Source organism: Vicugna pacos, chromosome 5 (genome assembly GCF_048564905.1).
Source record: "Vicugna pacos chromosome 5, VicPac4, whole genome shotgun sequence".
Classification (NCBI taxonomy): Eukaryota; Metazoa; Chordata; class Mammalia; order Artiodactyla; family Camelidae; genus Vicugna; species Vicugna pacos.
The window spans coordinates 41,708,234-41,723,626 of NC_132991.1; the positions used below are offsets into that span (position 1 = coordinate 41,708,234).

The 15,393-nt window shown below is 39.2% G+C and overlaps 1 protein-coding gene across 2 annotated transcripts in view; it reads right to left on the bottom strand.

Annotated features, from left to right (window-relative positions):
* The window catches only part of STK39 (serine/threonine kinase 39), a 254,238-nt gene that overhangs the window by 83,502 nt on the left and 155,343 nt on the right, over positions 1-15,393 (bottom strand). The window contains exons 13-14 of one of the 2 annotated variants that reach the window (XM_072961102.1): positions 10,965-11,027; positions 9,142-9,209 (exon numbers count right to left, since the gene is read on the bottom strand). In XM_072961102.1, coding sequence (XP_072817203.1) covers positions 9,142-9,209; positions 10,965-11,027 — 131 coding nt within the window. The remainder of the gene's footprint in view (positions 1-9,141; positions 9,210-10,964; positions 11,028-15,393) is intronic. The other variant, XM_072961103.1, reaches the window with a different exon arrangement.

Below are 15,393 nucleotides of genomic sequence, written 5' to 3' on the forward strand. Positions count from 1 at the left end.
TTTTTTTATATTTTATTTTATTGAGCTAAAGTCGATTTACAATGTTGTGTTAATTTCTGGTGTACAGCATAGCGATTCAGTTATACATATGTTCTTTTTCATATTCTTTTTCATTATAGATTATTACAAGGTACTGAATATAGTTCCCTGTGCTCTACAGCAGGACCTTGTTATTTATCTGTTTTATATATAGTAGTTAGTATCTGCAAATCACAAACTCTTGATTGATCCCTCCCCATCTTCTTTCCCCCTTGGTAACCACAAGGGGGAAAGAAGTTTATTTCTTTTCTATGTTTGTGACTCTGTCTCTGTGTTGTAAATAAGTTCATTTGTCTTTTTTAAAGATTCCACAAATAAGTGTTATCATATGGTATTCTTCTTTCTCTTTCTCGCTTATTTACTTCACTTAGTATGACAATCTCCAGGTCCATTCATGTGGCTACAAATGGCATTACTTTATCCCTTTTATGGCCGAGCAGTATTCCATTGCATATATATATATGTGCATATATATATATATATATATATACCACATCTTTATCCAGTCATCTGTCGATGGACATTTAGGTTGCTTCCATGTCTTGGCTATTGTAAATTGTGCTGCTATGAACATTGATTGGGGTGTATGTATCTTTTCAAATTAGTTTCCTCCAGATGTATGTCCAGGAGTGGAATTGCTGGATATTTTCAGTTTTTTAAGGAATCTCCATACTGAAGGTACCCACTATTTTTAAGACGTATTTTCTTCCTGCCTATCTGTGCAATGATATTAAAAAAATTTTTCATGAGAAAGTAGTAAGAGTTATGGGAAGACAAGAAAGTCCCAGAAATGCAACTAAACAATTGGTCCAGCAACTTAGACTGAGCTGGCCGGAGCACAGCAGAACTTAACAATGAGCAAGGAGGCTACACCCTCGGTAGGCTTTTGGGGTCCTATTTCTGGCACTGACCGCAGCTGGTCGGATGACACTGTACAATTCACTGCCCTTCCAAGGTCAGCTGAGAGCTTCTCTGAAAACCTTCTGCATCAGAGCTGCAGGAGGTAAGCTCCACAGAGGCACGCCAGCTGCCACCTCTAAGCTGCCTGCGGGAGGCAGGAAGACTTTTCACGAGGGAACCGTCTACCAGAGAGGGGGTTGGAAGAAGCAGTGTATCACACTGACACTTCGAAATTCTCACGTTAAGCCCTGGTCCTGATACCCAGCGGCAGGTACAGCCAACAGTGGATGCTGATGACAACCCTAGGAGAAGTAATCCGAGCTGGATATACAGGAAGGATCCTGGTCCTGCATGACTCTATCTCTGCGACAGAAACTGTCTTGCAATTCCTAGAGTGTGGAGTCCTTATGTACTTTTTGAAATATGGTAGAGAGATTATACCCAAAGTATTACCTTGCTTGGGAACTTTTATAGAGAAAGTCCAGTAAAGAAGTGTTTTTGTACACATTGCCACTATAACATCAAAAACTATTGTTCCACTACAACATCTTTAGCTACAAAAAAAAAGGAAATAAAATCTCGTGAGGCATTTTGATATTAAAAGTTTGTGGAAAATGTCTTTAGTTAAGAATCATTCAAAACAGATAAACAACAAGTTTATACTGTATAACACAGGGAACTATATTCAACATCTTGTAGTAACTTATGGTGAAAAAGAATATGAAAACAAATATATGCATGTTCCTATATGACTGAAGCATTATGCTCTACACCAGAAATTGACACAACACTGTAAACTGACTCTATTACAATTAAAAAAAAATATTAAGGGTCTATCACATGCTAGGCATTGTGTAAGGCTCTAAGAGAGTAAATCTCTCATCTCTTCCAACAGTTATGGCCCACACATGTCAATTTCCTATACTCCCAAGCTGCTCACAGCAAGTAGCCAAGAGAGGATTTCTTAAAGAACGTGCACTAAAGGGAAGAACTTAAAAGAACGGCGACAAAATGGAAACTTGTGTTTGTGTTCTACCGTCGTGGGGCATGTTACATTTGGGAATCATTCACTTTTGTGGCTTCTCAGTGCAGTGCCTTAGTTAAAACCCTGCTCTAACACTGTAAACAATAGCCAAAACATAGAAACAACCTAAATATCCATTGACAGATGACTGGATAAAGAAGCTGTGGTACATTTATACAATGGAGTACTACTCAGTCATAAAAAGAATAAAATAATGCCATCTGCAGCAACATGGATGGACCTGGAGACTGCCATTCTAAGTGAAGTAGGCCAGAAAGAGAAAGAAAAATACAGTATGACATCACTCATACGTGGAATCTTAAAAAAAAAAAAAAAGTAAAGAAAGAAAGAAGAAGACTAATTAACTTATCTACAAAGCAGAAACATATGTATAGACCAATGGAACAGAATAGAGAGCCCAGAAATGAACCCACAAACTTTTGGTCAACTCATCTTCGACAAAGGAGGCAAGAATATACAATGGAATAAAGACAATCTCTTCAGTAAATGGTGTTGGGAAAACTGGACAGCAGCATGTAAAACAATGAAGCTAGAACACACTCTTACACCATATACAAAAATCAACTCAAAATGGATCAAAGACTTAAACATAAGACAAGATACAATAAACCTCCTAGAGGAAAACATAGGCAAAACATTATCTGACATACATTTCAAAAATTTTCTCCTAGAAGAAATAAAAGCAAGAATAAACAAATGGGACCTAATGAAACTTACAAGCTTCTGCAGAGCAAAGGAAACCAGAAATAAAACAAGAAGAAAACCTACAGAATGAGAGAAAATTTTTGCAAGTGAAACCGACAAAGGCTTGATCTCCAAAATATATAAGCAGCTCATACGACTCAAAAAGAAAAAAATAAACAACCCAATCCAAAAATGGGCAGAAGACCTAAACAAGCAACTCTCCAAGGAAGACATACAAAAGATCAAAAAGCACATGAAAAAATGTTCAATATCACTAATTATCAGAGAAATGAAAATCAAAACTACAATGAGGTATTACCTCACACCAGTCAGAATGGCCGTCATTCAAAAATCCAAAAATGACAAATGCTGGAGAGGCTGTGGAGAAAGGGGAACCCTCCTACACTGCTGGTGGGAATGCAGTTTGGTGCAGCCACTATGGAAAACAGTGTGGAGATTCCTCAAAAGACTAGGAATAGACTTACCATATGACCCAGGAATCCCACTCCTGGGCTTGTACCCAGAAGGAAATCTACTTCAGGATGACACCTGCACCCCAATGTTCATAGCAGCACTATTTACAATAGCCAAAACATGGAAACAACCTAAATGTCCATCAACAGGTGACTGGATAAAGAAGAGGTGGTATATTTATACAATGGAATACTACTCAGCCATAAAAACCGACAACATAATGCAATTTGCAGCAACATGGATACTCCTGGAGAATGTCATTCTAAGTGAAGTAAGCCAGAAAGAGAAAGAAAAATACCATATGAGATCGCTCATATGTGGAATCTAAAAAACAAAAACAAACAAACAAACAAAAACAAAGCATAAATACAGGACAGAAATAGACTCATGGACAGAGAATACAGACTTGTGGTTACCGGGGTGGGGCGTGGTAGAGGGTGGGAAGGGATAGACTGGGATTTCAAAATTGTAGAATAGATAAACAAGATTACACTGTATAGCACAGGGAAATATACACAAAATGTTATGATAAATCACAGAGAAAAAAATGTGACAATGAGTGTGTATATGTCCATGAATGACTGAAAAATTGTGCTGAACACTGGAATTTGACACAACACTGTAAAATGATTATGAATCAATAAAAAATGTAAAAAACAAAAAAAGAAAAAAAAAGTAAAGAAAGAAAGAAGAAGACTAATTAACTTATCTACAAAGCAGAAACAGACTTACATAGTAAACAAACTTATGGTTACCAAGGGGGAAAGGGGCGGGAAGGGATAAATTGGGAGTTTGAGATTTGCAAATATTAACTACTATATATAAAATAGATTTAAAAAAGCAAATTTCTTCTGTAAAGCACAGGGAACTATATTCACTAAGTATCTTATAGTAACCTATAATAAAAAAGAATATGAAAATGAATATATGTATGCATATGTATGACTGAAACATTATGCTATACACCAGAAATTGACACATTATAACTGACAGTACTTCAATTAAAAAAAAAAAAAACTACTTTAAGAACTCAGCACTAACAAAGAATAAGGAAGCTGTGTCAGCTGCTACCAGGATAGTGACAGGTCTGCTGACCCAAGAGCCACAGCCAGCCCCTATAATCCCCATGAGCTTTGATACTGGGCTTACTCAGCTACGTATCTCCAGGTTTCTCAAAGTCTGAGAGCATGTCACCAAGATCAAAATCCAATGCTCAAGGGGATTTTTCTACTGAGCAGTTTCCATACATCATTTCTGCACATATAAGCTTTTCTATGCTGCCACACTGAAACACTAGAACTCCGTAAATATCAAATAATTCTTTAAGTAATACGTTTTGGCACATTCAGTCAAAATATAAGGCAGCCATTTAAAAGGATTGTGTAGATTTACACTCATGGATATGAAAAGAGATCAAAGACATTACCAGACAAAGAAGATCATAAAATACTATGTGTTATGTGATATAAAATATTTATACAAAAACATTAAAAATTTTTATAAATTAACAGGTGTAGAAAAGAGTAGAAGAATATCAAGAGGCTAATAAATGCTCTCTCTCTGGGTAGTAAGATTATGGAAGATTTTATTTCTTGTTCTTTTATTTGACTTTCTAAATTTCTAAGATGACCATCTATCGCTTGAAAATACAGAAATCTATACATTCCCTATTGCTGAAAGTATTTGCACTCACAAACCTCTTCTTGCTCCACTGTCAGAAAGGAAATGGCATTATCTCATAATGAATGGCTTCTAATTCTTTTATTTTGCTTCCTTTACATTACCACATTGTTCTGAATACAGATATTCCTTCCTTTACCATGTTTTCCAGAAGAAGGATTTTGTATACACAAAAGACCTACAGCCTACGCTACCCTGTATCTTCTATACTAGTAACACCTCCCTAAACCATACCGTTAGTTATACTGGGTTAACATCAGAAGACCCAGTCTCCAGCCTACGTGTACTATCTCTCTGATTGTAGGAAAGTTACTTAACACCCCTGACCTTTCTTTTTCACTGATGAGCAGCAAACATAAGATGAAAGGAAAAATTAAATCAGGCAAGTGATGTGACAGTGCTTTTAAAGCTGCAACACTACAAATGCTGACTGTTATTTTCATCATCATCTTTAATATCGCCTCCAAAATATTTTCAGGTATTCCTGTCACAATATTTAATGATGAGTTGATCAGGAAACACTGTTAAAAGAATACTTAGGTAAAATGTTAACGAGGAGACAGGTAAATGTAACAATCCTGAAAGTACGTGAGTTTCTCCCTGCGTTCAACATGGAACTGAGTAGAGCATGGCCATGGGGTCAAGTGTGGAAGAGCAAGGACCAATGTGATCAACAGACCCAGGTTCAAGCCCTGTTTCTGCTTCACCAGAGCTGGAAGGTATTGGACAAATAACCCCGATGACTTTCCACCTTAATCTCTCACCTGTGAAATGTCAGTCACAACAGTATTCATGTCATGGAGATTTTATGATGATGAAACAAGACAAAGCACACATAGTGCTCATCATGGTGCCTGGTACACAGTAGGAACCTCATCTTTTTGAAGGACCTCACTTACAATCTAGCCAAGATGTGCAACAGTGATGCCAGTTCTCAGAGGAAAGGTGATCACCAAAGGAGAACATTATAAAAAGTGAAAATGCTAAATATTTTTCATATTAAAGAATTGTTTCTAATAACTTGGTGCCTATGCAATAATACATACCACTCTACCAAAACACAAACATAATCTTGTCAGAAATAAGTCTGTCAAGGCCTTTCCCAAAGACCACACAGCCTTATACTGCTCCACAATTCAACCTAACCATTATTCTTCTCAAAACATGGATGCTGAAAAAAATAAATGCTGGTTACTATGGGAACAAGTAACCCAAAGACAACATTCAAACAAAAGGGTGCTCACCTTCCTTTAACTACGCATCACTCTTCTTTTCATCTGTCTTCTTACTGCCATTTATCGCTTTCTACCTTGTGTTAGAGTCATTTGTGTGGGGTCTGATCTATCCACCTACATAGTAAGCTCTTTGAGTGCAGAAACCCTGTCATATTCTGGATTTTCAACAAAGCCTTGCACAAAGAAAGCCATAAATAAGCAGGGTGGGGTGGGGTGGGGGGGCACAGGGGAAGAGCACTGCCACGACTGAACACTAAGCTTACGCTATTTAACCTTTGGTGGAAATATTAATCAAGTCTCCCAACTACTTGACTAGTAAGAATTATGCAATGAACCCGATTTTACAGGCTAGAGAACCATTTAAGAATTCTAATCCCTCCTGAATGATGACATGAAATTAGAAATCGAGCACACTGATGCTAACACAGTGAGCAACCTGGTTTTTATCAGCTTCAGCTTTCTTTATGAAATTATAACTTACTAAGTCTAAACTTTACCAATATTCGAGGTCAACTTTTAGTAGAGAAACTAAAACAATAAGTCAAATGAGGCCATATTATCGTGCTAAAGGATTTTTGTTAAAATAAATATCCCATTCTAGAGATCATTTTCCCTTCCAAACAGGAAAGCTATTTTGTTGGTCTAGGGTCTTTAACTGGCCCACCAAGATCTAGTCATACTGCTACATAAAAACCAGGTAAATTCATTACGAGCAAATTGACAGGCTAGATCAAAGCACCTACGTGTAACAACTGTCACAGCTGCCTTCAGCAAAATTAGCTGCAATCCACAGGGCTGAGCTGTCCAAGCATAAACAGCATTCAACACAAAGGAATTAACAATTTAACTGGTAAGTTTATCATTTTCCCAAATCACTGAACCTAACTCTAAAAAACATATGTTTTATGTCAAGTATGTGAGTATTCTATTTCATGAAAAACATACTAATGACAAAATATGTGTGCAATGTTTAACTAAAACCAGAAATTGTATTAATACCTAAAGACAAAATATAAATTATGAGGTGGCTCACTTGGTATTTTTCTCAACAAATTTCTTTCCAGTAGAACTCCTTAGAACCTTTAATGTTCCTTGTGATTTCAAAAAGTGTGTGTGTGTGTGTGTGTGTGTGTGTGTGTATGCACACGCAGTAAGCAGATGGACAGTACACATTATTTAGCTTATTTGAACATGGAACCCTTTCTTCACAATCTTACAGGACTGACTAGTTCAAGCTACAAACTCAGGAAAACCACCATTTAGACCAGTGAAGAAAGGGGTAACAAAAGTTGGTATAGGCTAAATATCACTAAAGGTGAACAGTGAGGATCAGAAGGCAGATACAGAACTATATGGTGAGAAACAAGGCTGAAGTTACTCGCACTGGTTTGCCTAGGAGAGGAGAGCGAGCCTGGCAAATAAACCGCTTTCAGAAAAACGATGGAATGTAGTTGTTCTGTCTTGTTCCAGAATTCTATTTGGAAGCAAGCCTCAAAAACATGCATTTTAAACACTATAAATCAATTATACTTCAATTAAAAATATGCATTTTAACACACTCTTCAGGAGACTTTTATCCAGAGAGACTGATATTTGCTCCAAGGGCCAGAATTTGAGCCCAGAACAGCAAGGTCAGCTGAATCTTCAGGAGGAAGACAGACTGTAACTTCTCAGTATCATCAGGGTGATCAGGGAAAAAGAGTGAGCTGATGCCTGCACAGAGGCTGGGGAAACATCCAGCAGGGATGCTAAAGGAAAGACTCCTGCCTATGTCAAATAGGAGACCAGGCTGCTGGACTCTGAGGGTCAGTCCAACACTGCAGGCTCAGAGGGCCTGACTATAACCTCTGTAGTCTCGCTCACCCTTGTGTCTTAAAGATAAACGCTGAGCATGGCACAGAGTGGGTTTCTCAGAAATATTGGTGGAATGAGTGAATAAATGAACAAATGAAAAATAAATAAAAGGAGCATCTGGTTCCAAAATCAAGCAAAAGGGGAACGGGCTATTTCCTTTTGGAGAGTGCTAACTACACTAATTGTGAATCACAATCAAGGCTACTTTGGAATATAAGGAAAATAGTCTTGTAATAATTTCCCACCCTGACTTGGAAATCAACTTTGAACTAAATCACACCGAGGGTCGCTGTGGGGTTCCTGTGGTAAGTGTGTAAAAAAGCAATGCAGATCTTCAACAACCATCAAGAAGGAAGGGGTGATGATGGTGATGATAATCTACCTTGACAGATTATGATCATTCAGAGGGCTGGAAACTAACCTTGAAAGTGAATCCACCTTTTATAGCCACAGCTCTGAAAATGGTCCATTAGCCATGGGTTTTATTTAATTGCCAAAGGAGAACATATGTGTAACTTACTTCAAAACGCATTCAAAAAGGTGACGGTGTTCTGACTGACCTGGTTAAGCTAAGCTCTTTACAGTTTTCAGCAAATTTACTTTGTCTTGAGATACCAAATTCTTAACAAAAATATACATTAAATTAACCGTTCTTTAAAAAATCCTTGAAACAGAGATTTCATTCGCTAGATACAAAGACTAAACTGTCAGGAACCATATTTGTATCCATTTCCTCAAAGACTGAGGGTTCTTTCAAAATATATCTATCATTTCTCCCCAGTGGCTGATCAAACCTGTCACTGAAAAATGTTCTGAACAGGCAACTTGTAGTACAAGCATGGTTTATTTCTGTCAGACAGTGACTGCTCAAGTGTGAAAGAAACTCATTAAAAATCTCTTACTGTGATCTTACATTGTAAAAAAAAAGAAAAGAAAAGAAAAGAAAAAAAGAAAGAAAAACACCCAGGAAAGAAAAGGCAAGAAAAAAAAACTTAATGAAGGGTACACTGAGCCTGCAGATACACTCATAAGGTGCTTTTCCTTCTTATTCTTCTCAAGAAAGCAGTGAGAAGAGAGCAACTAGTCCTGGGAACACAGCTCACACTGGGCATTTGGGGAAATCAAATAAGTTAGCAATTTGATTTTATGCTAATATTATGAAAAGCTAAGGAAGGAGATCAGAATACTGTACTATCGGAAAAGCGATGCAAAATAAACAATATTATTTACCTTAATCTTAAAACGAGGTTCACGGCACAAGAAGCTTCTCTGTAGTCTTCACTAGCGTTGGGTAGGCCCTTTAAAAGGAAAACAGCAAAGCGTTACAAACCTGGGAAACAAATGCATAAAACCATAACAGCGCTTCATTCAGAGAGCCCTTTCTTCCTGGAAATTTCAAAACGAGGTCTTTACACATGCAGGTTTAACACCTCTGTGCCAAGGCTGGAACGATGCCAACTTTCCCCCACAATTGTGGATCTGAATGTTGCACACAAAGCTTTGGTTGTAGGATGGGCCCTCTGAACAAATGGTATGAGCTGCAGTTAAGTCCAAAGAAGAAGGGCTGGCCATCCAAAGAGGCACCCTGCACCCCGAGCCATGGACTGTAGCTACCAGACCTTGGTGATGCACAAAGCTTGGGTACTTTAAACTTCAGGATGCAGAGGGAGGGGCCTAGTAGGTCAGGCCACTGTTTCCCTCTGTTGCCCTTCTCACCTACAGCCTATTTCCTTGAACACAGATCATCGATCCTGAAGGCCTCCGCTATGACACAGCCCCTCCCTACTCCGACAAATCCCTAGGCACGAGACCTTCCTCCTGGAGTGGAAAAATAAGGGAGTTAGGTCAAGTCTTGGCTCTGCCACTGACCAGCTATGCAACCGTGGGTATGTCATTCTCTGAATGTATTTCCTCATTTACAAAATGGGGATAACACCCGCCCTGAAAGTTTCCTGGGAGACTAATACATACGAAAATGAGTTCAACTATACCATGTTACACAGAACTAGGTGTCCTGACCCCTTTCCTGCTTCCTTTACTCTAGGCCTTCTGACCCGTCGTCACTGTCAACTTGCTTCTTCTCATTCCACCAATCCCCACAGTTGATCTCAGGGTGTTTTACTGAGTTGCCTGATACAGTGTAAGGCCCTGAGCTGAATCCTGGCTCTGCCTCTGAGAAGCTGTGCAACCTTGGATGAGCCACTTCACCTCCACCAAGTCTTCGCTTCCTCAGCTATAAAACACGGGTCAAGGACTAGATAGCTGACCTGCAACCACGAACTCCCATCACTCTACCTGCTCAGCATACAGCTGTTTCATAAAATACAGATCAGGTAGAACAGGAATAAATTTAAGTGGAATATGCAGGTTTAGGGGCAAATGTGATCCCAAGGCTGGTGATACGTGAAAGGACAACCACGCTGAGAGCCAAAGGGCCTGCCTATTAATCACACAGCAAGACCAGGATGGGGGCTGCCCTCTGGCTCTCTGCTCACAGTCCTGCCCCGGCCCGCGCAGCAGCCTTCATCAGCACTCAACACAAGTTGCAGCACATGTTTTCTGTCATGTAACGTCTGATATGAATTCGTTTCACAGTCACTGGACTATTATTTCTACAAGGCAAGTCATAGGGATAAACTGACCCATGAAATTCCATGATGAAAGAATTACAAAAACAGGTTATAGCAATCCAACCAGAGCACAAAAGAAAAGTATCAATTAACTATAATGTTCTGTGGCTGGAATCTAACAGAACAGAGTTATTTTCTTTCCTTTTCCTGTTTCACACAGCACCGGCAATCTCAGAAGCAGGCTGGTAATCAGTTCCTGCTCCTGAACCTGTCATTTAAAGGCTGGAGGTCCTGAAAACCACGGTCAAAAGTGACAGTCATCTTTTCTCCATATCTATTAAAAAAGAGAGTTTACAAGCCCCTGACTTGGAAGCAGTACCCTGATACCGTCTATCTTTCTAAAATGTTGGGTTTTGTTAAAAAAAAAAAAAAAAACCTTTCTACAAAGCATCTTGAACATAAATGACTGGCAGAGAAACATACCTGAGAGTCCTGCACAGAAAGGGACTGTATCTGCTCGGGTATGCTGCCTGCGTTCACCGCCATCTGTCAAGAGAGCCACGGTTAACAGCACTTAAGGAAACCGAAATGAGACATTAAGGTCACTGTGGTTATACTAAGTTTCAGTTACCAGAGACAAAAATTTTAAATAATTTAAGCAATTTTAAAGCACCATTTCCTGGAGTGTGGCCCCCTGACTACCTGTATTGGAATTATCCAGGACACAGGTTAAAGATTCCTGGGCTCCACCCAGCCCGTAACTCAGGATTTCATGGAGACAGGAGAGAATCTGTATCTTAAACAATGACCTGGGTGAGCCTTAGGCTTTTAGAAGAACCACCAAGCTGAAGTGAAAAAGCAGGGACTATTTGATATTTTAAACTTGATACAAGAAAGATGCCCCAGGACTTTTTTTTCCTTGTTGCACAATTTCATCTAAAGTTAAGGACCCCCTAATGAAAGAACGTTAGGATTAGTAAAACCTACCCCTCTAATCATAAGTTTGAACAATTTATTCAGAGCACCGGATTTCAAAACTATAGAAGGGCAGCTGGATTTTTAAAACAGCTTTTCCCCAAAAGAAAAGCTAGAGTGACAGATTATATTTTTCTCTCAAAATTGGAAACCTAATCGTACTGTGATATCCCAAATATTTCTGCCTCCAGCCCTACTTTTGTAAACTCTGCCCTGGAACAAAATTTGAAAGACAAAAAGCTAAAAGAGAAACAGCAATGACAAAGACCAAAAAATATATATTATTTCCTAAGCTGACTGTCAATTCTAAAATTATCAGAGGACCAGAAACTCTTTGTGCCAAGAGTCTTCTAAAGTTTAAGAGCCTAACAATCTTAACTTTCTGTGCTTCCTCAAAAATAACTGGGTTGGTGATGAAGAAATAGGGGGAAGTGTACTGATGTCTGCAATTTACTTTGAAATGCCTCCAAAAATGAAGATGGGCTGATGGATGAATAGATGGCTGTGCACGAGATAAAGCAAGTCTAGTAATGGCAGGATCCAGGTGATTGCTGTGTGGATATTCACTATAAAATGCTTTTAATGCTGCTGTATTTGGGGAAATTTTCATAGTAAAATGTTGGGAGGAAATGACTCTGTTAGAAGACCAAACAACTTGTGTCCCTTAACCAGAGCGCCCTGGCCTACACCAAATGATTTCTTGTAAAATATTTTTCAGGCTGATTCCACAATCTTAACTAAGGTTCGAGATACAACCTAAAGCCACATCAGCGCTTACAGAATACCCTACCGTTAGTCCAAGAAAGACTGTAATCTGTAACCTGGCATTTACTGGAGGGGACAACCAGGCCCCGCCTCCTGCCCTGCTCCCTTACTCCTGGACAATTGGTAGGAAGGAGAGATATAAACCTGGACTAGGGGCTGGAACCCCACACCCACCAGGAAACCTCACTGTGTAAGTGCACTCTGCACATTATGAAGAAACCAATCTCTGGCTCTCACGGGTGCAGAAAATATGTAGAGATGCAAAGGAGTGGTGAAGAGGGAGGTTCCCTGAACAAAACATCCTCCTTGACAACAAATCACAGACTGCCAAATTTCACCATTATGCACCCCATTCTATCAGTTTAGGGCATGACTTTTGGGCGTACATTTTTTGATGTAAAAACTTATAAGAAAGCTAACCTATTAAGCAGCTGTCATTCATTAACAGTATAATATAAATTTGTCTATTGGAACTTTGATTTGTTTTTAAACAGTTTGCTACAAGCAGGGAACTTGAGAGAATGGGTGATCTGATAGGAGAGAGAGAGAAAAATAGATTAATGTTGGACACAGCCCTGGAGAGAGGCCTCTAGGACTGGGTGAAAGAAGAAAAGATCCTCGAATGGAGAGAAAAAAAGGACAACGCCTGCTTTCCAATTTTGCATAGCTCTCTGCCTCATCTTCTCATTTTCTATTTTTAAAAATACTGTGGCTAAATGCAATGTGTTATCCTGGGCTGGATCCTGGAACAGAAGGAGGATATTAGTGGACAAACTAGGTAAATGCCAAAGCCATCTGAGGTTTAGCTGATAGTAACAAAGCTCTGGTGGTTTTTGGTTGTGACAGCCGTGCCAGGGTTATGAAAGCAATGAACAGCACAAGAACATGTGTGAAGCGCGTACAGGAACTCTGCACTATCTCTGCAGCTTCTCTGTATGCCTGAAGTTATTCCAACACAAAAGTTTATTTTCAGAAATATAATTTCTAACTTTTGCCACAACCAGTCAGAAAGACAATCACTTGCGGTAAGAACACCTTTTAGAAAGTGGTATCACAAAAGCACCAGGTTAAAGCCGTCTGTGGTGACCAAGGCCGAGTACAATCAATCTGGAGGAAGAAACCAAATCTCCCCCTCCGACTACAAATGGATGTAAGACAAACACGTACGAGATCCGACAGGTGCTTGGAAAACACAATGTCATCAGAAATCATTTTAAAAAGCTAAAGGCAGTTTTAGCAATCATCAAGCAAAAGCAATGAGTAACATAAGCAATGACTCTAGCTTTCACATTGTGTCTCATCTCTGGTAAAATTCACTCAACCTAAATCCATGCCAAATCTATCTTCTCCTTAGAACAAAGTATCAGAGTTGGGGGAAAAAAACCAGCCTAGGCTCCGTAACAAAATTCTTCAGCGTACCTGTTATGGGCCCTGTAGGGCTTCAGGGCTTCTGTCAACAAACCTTCCCACCTGGCATCAGTAACTTGATTAAGATAAATTTGCCAAGGGATTCTGAAATGTCTTAGGGTTTTTTTTCTTTGTTTTGTTTTTGGTTTTTTTGGAGGGGTGGTTCTTGAGACTTCTGATAGGCAGATATTTAAAGGTAATTTTCAGGAATTTGGAGCACACACTCTCCTAGACTCCAGTCTGGACTTTTGGATTCGGAGCGAGTTTTCCTTGTCAGTGGTCCTCGATCCTAGCCATGTGTCAGAATCATGTGAGCAGCTTTTAAAAAGAAAAAATCAGAGTTGCCCTAGACATCACCCCAAACCATCAAAGCATAATTTGACTTGCTGGGTTATAAGGATCCGCATTTTTAAAGCCTCCGGTTTTTCTGATATGGAGCCAGGGTTGTGAATCATGTTTTCATGCCACCTAATGGAGGAGCTACTGTAAAACGGATGCTTCTGTATAACAGAAGTCTTGGAAAATGTCCTCCTCACCTAAATGCAATCAAGGGGAAATCTGGATTTAAAGATAAACTCCACTTTACTTTTATATAGAAAATTCAGGTATAAAAATTCATTAAAATTAGAAGATATGTACTGATTATTTCAGTCTGACCAAAAAAGATTCCAAAACTCACTGGTCAAAAAGATCAAACTGCAACAATAAAAATAAAACAGCAAAAAAAAAAAAATTAATAATGAGATAATAGCTGGGAAGATTTATATAAGCTAGGAAACCCTGCCTAAGGAAACCAGTCTTTGCCAATACCACCCCCAAGCCCTGCCCCAAAGAGATGAGCAGCTTCTGGAGCTCTTCTGTGTAACCCCCACCCTGCCACGGCACCCACTGCAGCTCCACACAGAAATCAGGCCCAGGTTAAATGTTCTTTCAACTAACGTCACTATTAACATTACTGCTGTTTAATGACCCTGAGTCTCCACTGGCTTCCACCATCAAAGTGGAGTAGGATAATAAATAAAGGAAATTAAATTGAGTTATTTACTTACTACAAATTAATAATTACTAGCAGGTGACTAATACTTTGCAAGGCTATTTCTAAAAACCCAGGTTAGGGACACACTAGGACCAATTTCTCAATGAGTTTCGCTATGGATCTCAAGATAAGCAGTGTAAATCTGGAACCTGCCCTTTTACACCAAATCTCTCATCTCCAAATACGGCCCGGTACTAGGCACACTTTCCTCATGTCCTCTGGCGAACGCTGTCCCTCCCCAGCCTTCTCAATCTTCTCTGACTCACGCTGTAACACGATGTTCTGCCTTACTCTTCCCAGGAAGCCAAAGAGCCCCTCACAATTAAGCATTTTTAAAACGCCCCTCCTTTGTTGCAGCATCTCACTCTGGGACGACTAAGGCTACTCTTCCTGAACTTCAGCTTAATCATATAATGTCTTCTAACTTCCCCCCACTTCTCAGCTGCTCATAAATATGATATGCTTATTGAGGCATTTGTTTAAAGTCTGATTTTCAGTGCACGGGTATCCATGTCCCCAACAAACACATACAGAGTGTCTACTAGATACTAAGGGAACAAAAACATAAAGAAAGTACTGTCCCAGTCTCCCAGTGGCTTAGAGTCAAGTGAATAACTAAACTGCAATTTAAATGACAAGTATTATTGAAAAGCTTATTAACATGTCAACATTCTGGCATTTCAATGTGTCATTTGGTACAGATAAGCAATTTCTCTCAAAGATGCTTAA